The sequence below is a fragment of the Saccostrea cucullata genome, unplaced genomic scaffold (assembly GCF_032062105.1).
Source record: "Saccostrea cucullata isolate Sc308-1 unplaced genomic scaffold, CSIRO_AGI_Scuc_v1 ctg45, whole genome shotgun sequence".
NCBI classification, from domain to species: Eukaryota; Metazoa; Mollusca; class Bivalvia; order Ostreida; family Ostreidae; genus Saccostrea; species Saccostrea cuccullata.
In genome coordinates, this window is record NW_026939164.1 from 664,659 (window position 1) to 682,298 (window position 17,640).

Here is a 17,640-nt window from a genome sequence, read left to right on the forward strand (position 1 = left end):
CAAAAATCTCCTTAAGAGTCGAATAATAATAATCTTTAATATTTTCCCAGAATGTTTGGTAAAATTCACAAGGTAGTCCATCAAGTCCTGGTGATTTATTTTTCTTCATGTTAAACACTGCTTCTTTACAATCAGATATTGAAGGAAATTCATCTAATTCTATTCTTTCCTTATCATTTATAGTATATTCTAACTGTAAATCTTTGAGATATTCCTCTATCTTATTATCAGTTACATTTTCTGAAGAGTATAATTTTTCAAAAAAATTACATGTTGATTGCAATATTTCATCCTCATCAAAAACAGTACCGTGCTCAGTATTTAAAGATTTTATTATGTTTGATATCTGTCTTTTCTTTTCTAAGGTTAAGAAATATGAAGTGTTTTTCTCTCCATTTTCAATCCAGTTTGCCCTTGATCTAACTTGAGCACCTTTTGCTTTTTTGTTTATCAATTCTGTTAGTTCGTTTTCTAATTTTCTTTTTCTATTCATATCAATTTTTTCATAGGGCAGGTCTTCTATGTTTTTTAATTCTTCTTGAATAAAATTTATTTTACTTTTGTAAGATTTTGATAGATTCTTGGAGAAGTTAATACAAAAATCTTTTACATTTCTCTTTAAATCTTCCCATGATTCTATTGGGTTTTCTCTATCATAATTAAAATCTTTGAGAAAAGTTTTCATATCACTGATAAAATTTTCATTTTCAATTAAAGATGTGTTGAATTTCCAGTATCCTGGACCTCTAAGATTTTCATTTACTAACATGGAGAAAATTATACATTTATGATCAGACATTCTTGTTCCATTTGAATGGGAACCAGGAATGTTTTGGAGTCTTATAGTTTTACATTGATAACAAAAAGTATTTGAAAGTAAAATATAGTCAATTCTACTTGTTGGAGTATTTTCTCCATTACACCAAGTATACCCTTGTTTATCACTTTTCATAGTTTTCCATAAATCATGCAAATTTAACTTATTCAAAAGTTGTTTTAAAGAAAGAGTACTTTTATCATTATTGTTGTCCGACACACAGTTCAGATCGCCGCATATCAGCATATTTTCAAAACTTTCTGTGTATTTACTTATCCAGTCTTTAGTACGTTTAAAAAAATCTGTTCTATTGTTTATATCATTAGGTGCATAAATATTGACAAGCGTAATTATTTTCTCATCATACTCTATATTTACCAGCAGTTTTCTTCCATCGTTTGATCTATGCGTACTAATTATTCTAATAGGTAAATCTTTTTTAAATAGAATTGAAACACCCCTGCTATATTGAGAATCTGAGTAGTTGTGAACAGATACACCTTGCCAGCGAGCATTATATTTGAAAACATTCTTTTCGATATAATGAGTTTCTTGAATAAATATAATGTCAAAAAAACTATCATTTATCCATGTATAGAACTTTACTCGCTTTTCTGCAGTATTTAAACCCCTGCAGTTAACTGAAATTATATCTAACTTATTCATTATTGTCTAAAGTTTACCATCACTGTATGTCTAATTATTACTTTTTCCTTTGTTGTTCCTCCCTGGTCTGCTGCTGCTACTGGATCCTGATCTGGAGCTCGGGCGTTTTAATTTAGCGGCCATACCGTCGAGCAGGCGCCCGAGTCTATTTTGGCCCGGCCAGTGCTGCATGACTGTATGCGATGTTCCGGTAAAGTTCAGCCCACTACCCCAGTACTCGTCCCATGTTGATTCCACCAAGATATCGGTTTTTCGCACTTTTTTTAAAGAATCCCTGAATTTTGAGCACTGTTCAAGTTTGGCCTCTAGAATTTCGTTCATGACTGAATCTTTAGATGAAAGCCATGCATCTGATTCTAGAACTTGGCCTCCAATACGCTTGGCTTCTAAGGCAGTTTCCACTTTACACACGGCTTCGGCTCGGTTAAGATCTCCAGATCGTAAAGACTTTATGTGCTGGTAGGCATGCTCTGCTGATCGATACGATTGCTGGAAAACCTTGATTTCGGTAGGAAAGAAGTTGGACAAAGGGTTTTCCTCCCCAGAGAAGCATACAATATCTTCCTGATTTGCGACATATGATTTGCAATGATCAGATCCCGGAAAATGGCCTGGCACTTTGCAGATCCTACAACACTGCTCATATTCACAGTTGCCCCTAAAATGGTCGTCCGCCCAGCAGTTGGTACATAGTTTCTTTTTTTCGCGGACAGGCTGACCCTTATGAGAGATGGTACAACGTAAACCTGCGCACGTGGTAGAGCGTGGTAGGAACTTTCCGTTTTCCAATGGTGACATATAAGCAAAACGATTTCCATTTAGAATTTCAGTCATTCTGTGAGTTTTAGGGTTTCTAATTTTTTCATATTTAAGATCGCTGGTTAACTTGGCACCAAGGCTCTCGAGCATGTTGACTATACAGCTATCTTCTACAGAGAGGGGAATTCCCTTCACAAGGACACGAACGACATTTTCATCCGGAGATTCCGTCCCAGCGGAGTATGGGTTTGTCTCAAACACCTGGATAGTTCTGCTTCCGAGTGTAAATCCACCATGTATTAGTGTGGCTCTACTATCCGTGGATTTAATGTATATCCGCCACAAATCTCTATCCCTCTGTACGCACATCACATCAGAAACTACGGTGCCTGCAGCCTCCGCTATATCATAGTCGGAAAAAAAATTGTCCTTACTTGTTTGAATGTCCCTGTTTCTTAGATATACAGGTTTAAGGGTCTGGATCTCTTCCATGTTTTCTGTTTAAAAAACCGTTAATCACAAACCGTTATTCACTAACTAGGCAAACCAGGTTGGCCAGGTAGTTCAAAAGATCGTGAACACCTACTCACAGGTAATACAGGTAAATAAGTTTAAACGCACAGAATAAATCAACACAAAGAAAATAAATCCCAAAAACCGAGAAAAAGTTCGCTAAACGTATATCCAGAATCTATACAACATATACACACTATCCAAACACAAAAAATAAAGAATCTTCGCCGTAAAGACTCAGAAAAATTGTCAAAAAGACGGAGCTATCGAAAGCACGTCTGTACTATAGCCCGTCACGTGACCTTCCCCAGAGAGTTATTAATGTTGATAACCAACATTACATCATTGTAAAACAATACAAAGGTATAAGTAAACGATTTTTTAGTATAACCGCGTGCGCGTCGTCTGCTTTGTAAAGTGTTTGAATCCAATCTCATCCGTCATAATTAATGCACATCAATAGTAATAACAGCGTTAAAATGGTTGAGAACAATGTATAAATGAAAAATCATACAAATTTTAAAGTTACAAAACAAAATTTCATGTATTTTCTTGCAAGCAATTGTTATGCGTCTTTACCTTCGAAATGTTCAGGAGAAAGGAATGTGAAGATCAAACCCGACCTTTTATATACTACACTTGATGTGTCAACCGAACCCGACCCCTAAAAGCCAACGTTCAAATAACAAATACTTGGGACCTATAAACTAGTTTATAGGTCCATTCAAATATACTTTTCTCGTAAAATAAAGGCATCTATTTTGTATACACAAATAGATGCTATTAAATTCAATTTAAACAATATGTTATCATGAGTTAATCCCAGATGCAATGAATAAAGACAGATACTAATTTTAATCACATTTATTGTAAAACAATTATCACATTTTGTGGCAACTATTTGTCACAGTCTATTTTTACATAGATGTAAATACCCCGGCGGAATCCTGAGAATCACAACCTGCCTACCGGGATGACCTCCCTACTAACATGGCGTGTTAGCGCCCCCACAAGTGACTGTGGTGGGAACAGACCTCTTGGTACCAACAAGAGGGAATGCCACACGGAATGAATGAATTCAAGTTCTGACTCAGGCCCTAACTCTATCTGCCTCACACCCTGGTATACCATGGGGATATTACCCCCAGGGGTAGGCCCCAAAACTTGCCTTTGATACCACAAGGATCAAGCTGGTCACTCAGGTACCGCTGAGGTAACCCCCAAATCTTCCCAGGACTGAGGATAGATTACCAAGAGTTTTGAGCCAGACATGAGATAATTCCTCATTCGTGTAATCCCCGAACTCCGCCGCCCCCAACCCAAATTGTGACTTAAGAAACTTTACCATAATCCCAAACCTAGAAAATCTCAATGTATGGTTACAAGCTATACATGCTTGCCATACTTATTAAAAGTGACACTGTACAGTAACACTGTACGTAAGCACATAATCCTCAATGATCACCAATGCCACTGAAGTACTGATTATGTACATGTATCACACCTTAAAAATGTCCAATAAAACTCAGTATTGAATCGTTTACATTTGTTTTAACAGAAAATGCTCAATAAACACAAATGGTCCCACCATATGCATAATGACCACGCCCTTCCTTTGCGCTTATGATTCCAACCGCTAGGGTGCTCCACATACACCTCACTTTCCATTTGAGAATATGCTTCTGATACTGAAATTACAGAAGAAAAAGCAGCAAAAACCTTTACAAATATTTTAGGGAAGGGTGCACGTGGGTGGGTGAAATTTTGCAACATACTTTCGTTTACATTTTAATTCCTGTATAGTATAATATCTTTACTCTTTAATGATGACATTTTTATACCCCCCGCTTGAAAAGCGGGAGGGTATATAGTGATCGGGATTTCCGTCCGTCCGTCTGTCCGTCCGTCCGTCCGTCTGTACGTCCGTCCGTCCGTCTGTTACGCTTTTTCTCTTATCCACAACTCCTCTTATACTACTGAGTGAAATTTAATGAAACTTTCACAGAATCTTTATTACATATTGCCATTGTGCACCTCCTATTTTACTTTTTTATTCGACACGTATTTTAGGTTTCCCAGAGCAAAACATGGACATTGCCATTTGTTGTTTACCTTTGACGTCACATAATAGAAGCTTCTGGATAACATTTGATAGGACGAGTTATTCCTCTTTACACATTACCGTAAAACAATATAAAGCAACACATCGACATTATGGGAGGCGGGGGGTATCATTTAGTGAGCTCATTGCTCACAGTACCTCTAGTTTATAAACTATTTTATCATTATACCCCCCCGCTTGAAAAGCGGGAGGGTATATAGTAATCGTTAATTCCGTCCGTCCGTCTGTCCGTCCGTCCGTCTGTACGTCCGTCCGTCCGTCTGTTACGCTTCGGGGTACCCTTCTCTTATCCGCAACTCCTCTTATACCACTGAAGGAAATTTAATGAAACTTTCACAGAATCTTTATTATATATTGCCCTTGTGCACCTCCTATTTTACTTTTTGATCTGACATATATTTTGGATTTTCCAGAGCAAAACATTGACACTGCCATTTTATTCATATGGGAGGCGGGGGGTATCATTTAGTGAGCTCATTGCTCACAGTACCTCTAGTTATACCCCCCGCTTGAAAAGCGGGAGGGTATATAGTGATCGGGAATTCCGTCCGTCCGTCCGTCTGTCCGTCCGTCCGTCTGTACGTCCGTCCGTCCGTCTGTTACGCCTTTTCTCTTATCCACAACTCCTCTTATAATACTGAGTGAAATTTAATGAAACTTTCACAGAATCTTTATTACATATTGCCATTGTGCACCTCCTATTTTATTTTTTTATTCGACACGTACTTTAGGTTTCCCAGAGCAAAACATGGACATTGCCATTTTTTGTTTACCTATGACGTCACATAATAGAAGCTTCTGGATAACATTTGATAGGACGAGTTATTCCTCTTTACACATTACCGTAAAACAATATAAAGCAACACATCGACATTATGGGAGGCGGGGGGTATCATTTAGTGAGCTCATTGCTCACAGTACCTCTAGTTTTATCTAAAGATTTATTTGAAAAATATCTATTTCTTTCTGTTCTTACAGCTGTAAATGTTAATATAACCATTGCAAAATTGATTTTTTATATAAAAGGTAGTTTGTTGAAAAAAAAAGATTCTTAGAGAATTATTATACCCCCCGCTTGAAAAGTAGGAGGGTATATAGTAATCGGGATTTCCGTCCGTCCGTCCGTCTAGCTGTCCATCCGTCCGTCTGTTACGCTTTATCTCTTATCCGCAACTCCTCTCATACTACTGATTGAAATTTAATGAAACTTTCACAGAATCATTATTACATATTGCCATTGTGCACCTCCTATTTTACTTTTTTATTCGACTCGTATTTTAGGCTTCCCATAGCAAAACATTGACATTGCCATTACATGATTACCTATGACGTCACATATAGAAGCTTCTGGATAACATTTGAAAGGACGAGTTATTCCTCTTTACACATTACCGTAAAACAATATTTAGCAACACATGGACATTATGGGAGGCGGGGGGGGGGGGACATTAGTGAGCTCATTGCTCACAGTACTCTAGTTTTCCTTTTAAATGCGTATGGCTACGGTAATTTCACAGAGCAAACAACTTTTTTTTGTTTTGAACCTTAAAAACAAAATGGAGGCCATACCCAGTACTTTAAATCAATTATTTCTATCTCCATATAAATTGGTGAAAGGTTTGATCTTTTTGAAAGATTTCATTTTTTTTCATTTGGAGATTAGTATACTTGAATAGTTGATGAGTAGATTTGACGATAGATATGTTTATATCATTTAAAGATATATTTATGTGCAGTTCAAACGACAAGGTATAATAGACTTGTATTTATCTTCAAATCCTGTGTTGAAATTGTACCTATATTTAATTCATTTGCACATATCTTCAAATTATTTAGAGAAAAGTAAAATTAAATTCAAAATTTCTTTAATTGAATTAAAGAAAGTTAACATGTTAATATGTTTTTTAGTCATGGCTAAATGTAATCCATTTGAATTTAGTTTAATTATTCAAAGATTGGTACGCTTTTTGTTTTCTTGAGGTTAAATTCATAGTTAATTCACGTTTTATTTAGTTATACGCATCTACATTCATTTTGGAGATAGACTCCGTTGTAGATATGTACCAATATATTAATATATATTTATCTTGTATTTCTTGCAAAATAAATCATAACTGAATACGTTGGAGAGAGAGAGAGAGAGAGAGAGAGAGAGAGAGAGAGAGAGAGAGAGAGAGCAAAATGAATAAGAACATTAATTTGTCTGGTGGAAGACGCTTTAATTGACAGAACGAAATGATTTGTGAGTACTATGCATGCTTGTTGAGTTATCGAACTTTAGTCATGCCACTCACTTCTTTGTTGTAATGATAAATAATGGTTGTGTTTTGAATTATTTTCTTCTATCATTGAAAGTAAAAGGTGGTCAGAACATCATTTACTTTCCTTTTGATTTTATGTACTCAGAAAATTGATTGAATAAATATTATTTGTTATTAATACATGTACTTATGTAACATTTAAAGTTTTTAAGACATAACAACCAATTTCTTAAAAATTTCTTGATAACATTTATTGTCAGTAATTAGTTAAACATTCTGATAGATTTGGTCGTTTTGGATATATATTCATGAATTTGCATAAAATACAGTACATTAATCTTTTAGATATAATTTATATATTTCATATAAATGATTAACTGTGGCATGATTTAGACCTTTCATGTCATTATTTGGAGAAGATATTGTACTATGCTTTAAGGACATTTTCACCTTTTGAAACTATAAGTTAATAGCAACCGTCCGGAATAATGTAAAACTAACTGGTCTTTCATTGGTATAGGGTGAACTTCTTTATGTATCAAAATACAATCAAACATTAAAAAACGGATAGCGATTGTCATCATTGGCTCTTTCGTTTTTCACAAAGTACACAGATATACATTGTATTTACAAAAAAATTGTGAAATTAAAATTAAATTTTGAAGAATGTTTTGGAAATGAATTTGACAATCTTATTTTTTTTTTCTTTCTTGTGATTCAAAATTGAAAACTTTCGTCAATTTATCTTAATACATTATCCTAGTTATATTTATAATTTATTGGACAATATTTAACGTTTTTGTAATTTTAGTTTTATATTATGTATGTTTGTACAAATAGTTATTATATTTTATTTTTGGTTTATAAACAAGAAAAAAATGTTTTTATCAACAAGTCATCGATCAAACTCTTGATTGTAGAAAACTCCATGTTCCTGCACATGTGCTCAGACTTCTTCATGACCAGTACATACGATCTTTAAAGAAAGTGGAATTAAAAGTCCATAGAACTGTTCTATTTGAGAATCAGTGTGTTTGAATGATAAAAACAATGGTAATGTGGACATTAAACATAATAAATCCATAATATCAAATCTTGTTATGAGGCGTGACCATTTAAACTTCTCAATCAAAGATTAGAAAGATACTAATTTTCTGAACTTTGTTGATTCCTCTAGACTTTAATAATTCTGGTCATTTATGATTTATGACTATGACGCTTTGTTTTGGCATCTTGAAACAGAATCTCTTGTTTTCTGAAACTTATTTAAAATGAAGGAATCATCTCTTTGGATTATTTTTGTAATTTCTCAAACTATTCAGGTATTTCATGATATAAGTTTATTTAAAGATGCATATATGTTTACCTTAATTGCAGTAATCTAAACATGTACATGACTGTATTTTGATACAATTAATACCTGATAAAGATATGAAAGTATTTCAGACACATTGTGTTGAATATGAATTTCGTTTTAGCTGTCACAATTTTGTTCCGTTTTTTAAGAATGTAAATGTACTTAAGAAATGAAATGCATTATTTCACATTTTTAAAAAAAAGTTTTTTTCTTTTCGTTTTTCTTTTTACGATTTAATTGTAGCCTTTGGCTGCACTTGGGCTTCTCTCTTTGCAATTGGACTCTTACTCGAACCCAGATGGAAAGACATCAGACGGCAGCTGTTGTGAACACATATTTTCCATATTTGGATGTTCATCTGGGGACTGTGATCCAGCTTTTACAATCTGTATCCATGACACGACTCAGACAGGGTAGGACAGACTCAAGTTTAATAGATTAACGATAAGTGATGAAAATGTTAAAGTTTTAGCAGACAGACTAAAGTGTTTTGCTATTCTTTATTTTTAAAAAGCTTTTTACATCTGTCTCTTGTACTTTTCCAATTGTCGGCTGATGTTTTGAAAATAATTTGAAATTTTGACATCTAAGTAGGAATAAAAGACAACTATGACGTGATGAATCGTTATCAACAAGCTTTGAAATACCAAAGTCATATTATGCCATTAACTTTTTTATTCTAAGAAATCATTGTAATAACAATGTCAATCACATATTGTGAACAATGTGCTTATATCTATTCATATTTCACTAGAACATGTCAAATCAAAATTAATATATAATCCACATTATATTGCAAGGTCGTGTTCAGTTCTTCGCTACAAAGCTGGTCCATATGATGATACGGGTTCAGTTTCATTTGGGACAAAACTTGGAGCTCTGGAAAATCCTATTCAAATTCCATTTCAAATTTGGAAGGTAAATAACAATAGTTCTACATGATGATCTTTTAAAATCCACAATCTTATGTATACTTACAATTTTTTTCATACATAACGTAGAGTCAGTTTACCATCAGTATTGCTGTGTATGACGACGATTCAGATGGTGGTCACGACCACATAGGAACGATAACTCTCACGCCAAACAAAGCTCCTGGATATAACGGCAGTAACACCGCTTTCACAGACAATTTCAGTAGCGGATATGCCAGGTGAATAATTTATTTCCTTATTCTACAAATTAAGATTGCCAGAAAACCAAGCATTCATTTTAAACTCTTCCGTATTGTATCTATAATGGCTAAATATGCTAAAAGTTTTACAAATTGAAAATGTTTAGACAATCAATACGTCAAACTGAAATAGAATCTCTTTTTAAAAAAAAAACAAAATTGAATATTCTTTGATCATTTCAGGAAAACGGTCTTTTGACAGAGTGTTACTGTTTTCAATTTGAAGATATTAGCTTAGTTTACCATGAAACATATTCTCTGCACCCTGGAAAAATCTATTGTTCTGAATTTAATTGAATTTATTGAGTGGTGATTATAATTCTTGGATTTTCAAAAGGAAAATTGGTTAAATTTTATAAAGTTCAAGATATGTTATTATATTTCTTAAACGTTTTTGAACAATATTGGACAATTTTTACAAATTCCTTATAGAAACTGAGTATTGTGTCTTATTTATTGAGGATTCAAATGCTGTATGACATTCATTGCCTGGAAAACTACTACGGACAAGATTGTACGACATTTTGCCAACCAGATGGAATACATTATGTCTGCGATAGTGTTGGAAACAAAGTGTGTCTATCAGGCAAGAAATGGAAATAATGCAAAAAATCTATCATTTTTCCAACATCCTGAGCTACTCTCTTAAGTGTACTTAACACAAACAAAAATTTGATGCATGGGTTGATATATATTTTTTGACTGATTTTGATTTGAAATGACATAAATAATAAGTCCCTGAAATATAAAGCAATCGTAGGTTTTCCTTGGTGCTTAGAAATGAGATTTTGTTTTGCTTTCTATAATTCCAAAAAATTCTAAAAAATTTGCAAAAATTTTTAATATTATGACAAAATCTTATAAAATTCTCCCATAATACTTGGTAAAGATTATTCAGATTACCAATTTAATTGTAAATATATGAGAAATATTGCTGATTTCTGAAAAAAAAAGTTTGTTTGTATTATTTATCCTTTTAAAGATATGTAGTTTTGCCTGTTGCAATTACAGTGAAAACTGTCCAATCCGACACTTGTGCAATACGATTCACTGTGAATTCTGACGTTAAATTTGTTCCCATTTACTACTTTTCATGTTTCTCTACACTCTGTAATCCGACACCCTGTCTATTCCGACACAAAGTTCTTCTCCTAGTGTATGTCGTATTGGATAGTTTTCACTGTATTATTATATTTTTTCGAAAATATCTTCAATCAATTAATTTTAGAGACCAATTTAATGATAAAAACCTTGTTGTTTTTACAGCAAGTATTTGATTCTTTAATGTATTAATGTTTACTGAGCGTTTGGTTAATGTCATTTAATGTAAACACCATAGGGTGGACCGGAAGTGATTGTTCGGCTAGCATTAACGACTGCCATTCCCTAGCTTGTTTAAATTCGGGAACCTGTGAGGACCTTCACAATACCTATAAATGCCATTGTTCAGAAGATTTTACAGGTAAAAGTTTGTTACAAATGCATTAAGATATTACATGCATTGTTCTCAAGGTTATATATATATATCCATTCCATGTAATTCAGGTATTCCATACAACTCATGATCATCGTAACGATGCGATGTTACCCGTTCCTTTTCTTCCCATGAACAAAAGTATAAGAAGTTTAAAATTGTATTGAGTAAAAAATATTAAGAACTGCATTTATGAAGAAATGCTCAAAGATATGAACAATCACAGAACAATTTTCTATTATGATTAATCGTATTCGAACATTTCTCGTTAATTTTACCCCGATTTATTAAATTCCCCTTATTAACACAAATCCTGTTTGTTAACTCTAGATTACAAATAGAAGTAAGTTTAATGTTATTGCCAATGCTGAAAAGGATAATTAGAATATTCCTTTAGTTCATGAAAATTACAAACTCATGTAACTGAAATACAAAGTATGAAATACCGGTAGGCAGGATATGCTCACTCCTCCATGGGCACCTAACTCCATCTCTGACGTTTCAGAAGTCCTTGATTGCTCTGCTCCTGATATGTATTGTTTGAATGGACTTTTGAGCTTGAATACTAATTTTATTTTCATTTATATCATTAAGAACATTTTAAAAATGGATCCTTCTCTGCTCTTTGGCCAAACGAGCAGAGCACGAGTGTAAAGACGAATAAAGGGTATGCAAATTTTCAAGGTGACCTCGAGGTCAAATTTCCTATGTAGAATGACAATAAAAGGACATATTTTGATATTTAAAAAGATTTCCGGTCATTATTCAATAGGAGTTTTTATTTGGCTTGAAGGGCAACAAAAACTTTTTAAACCATTCAACAAATCGAATCTTGACAATACTAGCCGTTTATATCTAGCATTGGCAACAAGAAAGGTTTATTTAGCCAATATCATGCTTTTACGACTGAAAATTATCGTCTCAGTTGCAAATCATTTTCCGAAAATGCATTTTCTTGCTAAACTTTACACGATTCAATATATTAAAGGTAGTCGCTGCGAAGTTGTAATTCCAAAGGAAGTAGCAACGAATGAAACTCGGCTGTTCACTTCTGATAGTACCATGGTATTTACAGGTAGATATTCTAAATATTATCGCATTAATTTAAAAGGAAACAAGTTTTAAATTCTTTGAGGAATATAATGATCAAACATAAGAAATTAAGCACAAGCAATTTTTAAAAGTTTAATTTCGGTGTTGATTAATCTTTAATGGCATAGACAATACATCGACACCAAGTGCAAACGAGAGAGAATCTACCATAATAGGCAATAATTCTTCAGCGGAGCAAATTCTGGACCTTATAACTGTTTCATTATCGAATGATAGTACTTCATTATCAATGAAAGAATTGCCAAGTGTGAAAACAGATAGTGAATTAAGCTCAACAAACCCTGCAAAGATTACATTTACCACACCATATGAACTTACTGAAGGTTTAAATGTAAGACTTTCTGAAGAACAGACGGAATATTTTACTCCTACAGTCTCCGAAAATCCATTCAGTTCAAATGATGTTACAAATGAAAATCCCACTACTGATTTGATGGAAATTACAACTTTGCTTAACGAAACCACACCGGATGGAAAATTGGACATTTCCACAATTAACGAAACTAATGCTTTCACTATATTCACTACTAGCAATGCTCAGACAGAAGAAAACGACACAAGTTCTGTTGAATATAATAACAATATTACAACTGAAACAAACTCGTTAACAATAAATGAAACGTTTATCACAAAGCAATCCACTTTTATCACACAACCAAGTCAAACCATGACAGAAAAAACTACGACAGATAAAAAATTGGACATTTTCACAGTGAACGAAACAGATACTTTCACGGAATCCTTAGGAATATTCACTACTAGCAATGTTCGGACAGTAGAAAACAACTCAATCTCTTTTGAATATAATATGAATTTTACATCTGAAACGAATTCATATACATTAAAAGAAACGTTTCTTACAAAGGAATCAACTTTTGTCACACAACCTGGCCAAACCTTGATAAAAGAAACTACCACAGATGGAAAACTGGACATTTCCACAACTAACGAACCAGACACTTTCACGGATTCCCAAAGAATGAACACTTCTACCAATGCTCATAAAGTAGAAAACAACTCAATTTCTGTTGAATATAATAACAATATTGCAACTGAAACAATCGCATTAACAATAAATGAAACTTTTATCACAAACGAATTCACTTCTGTTACACAACCAGACCAAACTATGACAAACCCTGCTGAGAATTCGAAGGAAATTGACATAACCTTTCCATCCACCGCTGACTTTGGAACAACATTTGAAGAAAATACCTATGACATAGTAAATTACAACTTTACATCATCTCCAGATTCTATTTTATCAAACAATTCATATTCGGTTTCAAACTCGATTACAACTGAGCAACAGGAAAACAAATCAACTGTTGAGTTAACATTTTCTCAAAATATGATTGAGAAAACGTCCTATGAAGTTCAGACTGTTTCTTCAAATGGTGATTTTCAATCGTCCATTCCAAGCGATGGATTAAACAACATGACATTTAAACACGAAGAATTCGCATCTTCTCCACAAACCAATACTCTTTCTTCAGATGGACCAAATGCGATAACAATGCAAACTGAATATGTATCAGAAATAGTTACTCTATCATCTGAATTCAGTTCAAGTACGCAGTCAACAATTGCAGAACCTTCTACAACTGGAGAATTCAAAACACAGCAAACAAACGATGTAAATGTAACAGCTGTTGTAGATTTGAAAACAATTCATTCTATATTAGAAAACATTACCAAATCTAGTGCTGAATCTACATTAGAGGTTAGTTCAGAATCAAGTTCCAAACCTTCATCTGACGATTTGACAACTATCGCGGAGGAAATTAATTCAAATGATCTGTCTACGGAGTCAAATAACTTAAACTCGAACAGCGTGTCAAGCAAAAACTATTCTTTGTTAAGCACACCGCAGAAGTCTTTAGGGACAACAGAAAGTGAAACAATGTTAGAAACTTTATACACTAGCCACTCGGATCAAACATTCACAAACAAGATGGAAAGTCTTTCGACATTACAATCAGCCACTGAGAATGTAACTTTGTCAAAAGGAACTCATTCAACACAGGGAAAAGAACAGTTCTCTCAAAATATCTCTAGGGAATCCTTGACTTTAGATATAATCTCATCAACTGTTCCAAAAACAGTACCGTCAGAAACAGAACCAAAGCTCTCTACACAGTTTACCTTACAAAAATATTCTGATTTGTCTTTGGAACCGACAAAACAATCAGAGCAATCTACAAAAGCAATAACAGAGTTGATAAACCTAACAACCAACACTATAAAATACCCATCTGTAGAGACACAAGCCACGACCACAGAAGGTGTTATTTTTACAGAAAAATCTGATAATTACATGTCTAAAACTCAAATGAGTGAATATTCAAACAACACTCACGTTTCAAAGCCGCAGACCCCTTTAATTGACGTGGGATCCCCAAGTGAATCAAGTGGTTTGTCAACAACAAGACGTCATCAACCATCGACCAATTTTTTAAGTCAAAATGTAACGGAATCAAAATCTCTCTCACCAACAGATGAACATCCAACATTACCTTCATCAGGAAGTACCTCATATCTAGACCGCATAAGTTCTGAGTCATCTACATCACCAACTTCAACATCTGCCTTCTCATCTTCAACTGTTGAAAAAACATCCCAACCTTCATCTTCAATAACTTTGATATCAAATAATTGCCAGTCAAGATATTTTCTGGATACAGTAGGTATGCATTGCATAATAAATTTTATGTTTAATAAAGTTCTTAATATAGTATTTTGACAAATACTCACTAAATGAAAATAATGTTCTTTTATCAATTCGCCATTAAGGGGAACTTGTCATAGAGGTGAAAAGTAAATACCAGTTTAACGTAGTCAAGAAAGAATTAATGGACATCGTTTGGGAATATGGAGTGACTGATGTGCAAGTGAAATTTAATTTCACTTTCCAAGAAAAGTAATTTGTTATTTCATATTTACTTTAAATGCTGAATTGTCTTTTAAAAAATGAATAATTTTTTTTTATTCTTGCATAATAAGCACTACCTGTTAGTATTGCAAAGAAGACGAAGTTGATTATCTTATATTTATTTCTTTAGTTTATATGTATCTTTAGATGTGATTGATCGACAGTAGATCTTTGTTCCTTCATGGTACGTGGTCTCAACTTTTCTTAAAAGTCAAGGAATCCCCCATCCCCAGGGGGTTATATTGTTTCTTAGAGTGTGAAAGTATTATTACCGTTTGTTACACGTAGTTCAACATGTAAAACACCAAAGTTGTAATCTACGTTAACAACAATTTCCTTTTTTAATTCTAGCATGTACATAGTATGGATGAGATTTGACTCAAGGACTTTGCCTCTGAAGATAATTGAAATAAATGAAATAGCGGTTAAATCGTGCATGTCCTTACAACGGAGCGACAGTGGAACACAGAATGTAAGCTCAATATTTGGTTTCTTTTAATGAACGTAAAATTTAAACAAATAACGTTTTAAAAATATTTATCTTATATTTTTGGAATGATTTATGTATTTTTAGGTGGAATTACATAAAGAGACTTCTTCTGGATCTGTTGCTGCGATAGTTGTGGCGTTGTTGTATTTTTCAACTCTTCTAATCATTGCATTCATCCTTATACATAGGTAATGTGCCATAACAGACAGTTTAGAATCAGTACTCATAAAACAACGAAAACCTTTAAACATTTCATATTTCGTTGCTTTCCCGTTTTTTTTTTATTTTAATACGGTTTCAGTTTGTCAGTTGTTGTTTCCTAAGATTTTAAAATTTAGTGTAATTAAAGAAAAAGTTCCAAGGAATTTAAAACTTTAAACTTTTAAACTTTAAGTATTCAAGGAGAAATAAAATAGATTTTATTGCAGGAAATATAAACAAAGACTAAAAGTTGGATCCACTACATACCTATCTGAGAAGACTTGTTCTACAAGAGCCACGATGGAAACCAATTTTGAAACTGAGAGTGAATGTTAAGAATGTGAAGTTGAAGATTTAATCTTACAGTGTCCAAAAATCTGACAATGAATTATCTCGGCAGAGAGAAACTAATGTCTGAAATTAAACAAGAAAATATGTGCAATACCAGGTTAAAGATCTTTCAAATATCTCAACAATTATATTCTCTACATTATTTTCAAACTGTATAAAATTCTAGAAGGGATGAAAAATTAATTGTCATAGATTTAGCTTATTTATTTTCTGTTAAACCTCCTTCTTGAGAATTTTTACTCATATGGAGACACCGTCACTTGCCGGTTGAGAGATGCAAATTATTACCTTTTCTCGGCATCTTTAATTTCAAGCATGGGGAAATTTTGTGCCATCATGAAAATGGAAATAACTATTTTTAATTGGCAATATGTCGTCAATCTAAATGACGAGATGAATGCCAATCCAACAGCAAGACAGTGTTTCTGTATTTAACGTAAACGATTTTGATCAAGTTTTGTTTCATATGAATTACATGACTTTAAACAAGGCTGCTGACATTCTTGCTTTATCAACTTATTTGTCAATAACTTAACTTATTTTAGAAATTTTTCATACATAGGACATGATCTTGCATAAAATTACTAAGATATTGTTATCAGACAAAGGTGTATCTTTTTAATATCATCTTTATTGTCAAGCTTTGTGTGTATAATCAGAATGTTTTTTTTTACAAAGTAATTATGCAAATGACCAATGACAAGTTTAATCTAAGTAAATTTACGAGTTTCATTTTTATTGAAAAAAGGAGCTGTCAATGATTCAAAAACGCCTGGACTTTAATGTTCTGTAGCTAATAATTGTTTATAAAGTCCTTCACGTTTCCATATATTTTTTTTAATTTGTAAACAAGTTAACTCGTCGATACAAACTTGTAATTAGCGATCATAACGGAAAATGCTGTGTTGAAATGATAAACTTTGAAAATCTTTCTAATAATACTTTCGAACACAAAATATTACATTTTTTCCTCAATAAAAAATTTAATCGTTTTTCAATTTCATTAATCGTAATGGCGTTTACGAAAAATACAGAGTAAACTCCTTTTGCTCTCCTATCAAATACAAATTTCATATTCCTGATTTTGTAGAAATAACAAAATTAAAGAGTCGAATGGGCTTTAAAAAACGCCGAAGTGGAACATATGAGCGCCAAAATTATTTATTTAAAGGCGTTTAAGGTCAAAGTTAGGACTAATACGTTTAAAGGGAACTGCAGTTTTCAAACTTAAGTACAATTCCAGAACTGAAATATAAAAAAATATTGTGAAACATTATGACAAATAGACAAACCAACAAATGATAACAAAGATAAAAAATCAAATCGCGACATTTATCTTGGGTATGGGTATATCAAATAACTTGAAGCAATCAATATAGGAACTAAATATTGTAACAATAAATGCAGTGA

The 17,640-nt window shown here is 33.1% G+C and overlaps 2 protein-coding genes across 2 annotated transcripts; both read left to right on the forward strand.

Moving 5' to 3' along the window:
* Positions 1 to 8,322: 8,322 nt before the first annotated feature.
* On the forward strand, positions 8,323 to 10,272 carry LOC134252413 (protein jagged-2-like). Its single transcript, XM_062734885.1, has 5 exons — positions 8,323 to 8,460; positions 8,739 to 8,908; positions 9,296 to 9,413; positions 9,497 to 9,648; positions 10,131 to 10,272. The coding sequence occupies exons 1-5, from the start codon at positions 8,410 to 8,412 to the stop codon at positions 10,270 to 10,272; spliced, it is 633 nt and encodes a 210-aa protein (XP_062590869.1). The 5' UTR covers positions 8,323 to 8,409.
* Positions 10,273 to 11,012: 740 nt separating this feature from the next.
* On the forward strand, positions 11,013 to 16,472 carry LOC134252395 (mucin-2-like). The gene is made up of 7 exons (XM_062734867.1): positions 11,013 to 11,131; positions 12,132 to 12,218; positions 12,364 to 14,943; positions 15,050 to 15,176; positions 15,540 to 15,660; positions 15,763 to 15,866; positions 16,107 to 16,472. Exons 2-7 carry the CDS (start codon positions 12,206 to 12,208, stop codon positions 16,213 to 16,215), a joined length of 3,054 nt encoding a protein of 1,017 aa, XP_062590851.1. The 5' UTR covers positions 11,013 to 11,131; positions 12,132 to 12,205; the 3' UTR covers positions 16,216 to 16,472.
* The last annotated feature ends 1,168 nt before the right edge of the window (positions 16,473 to 17,640 follow it).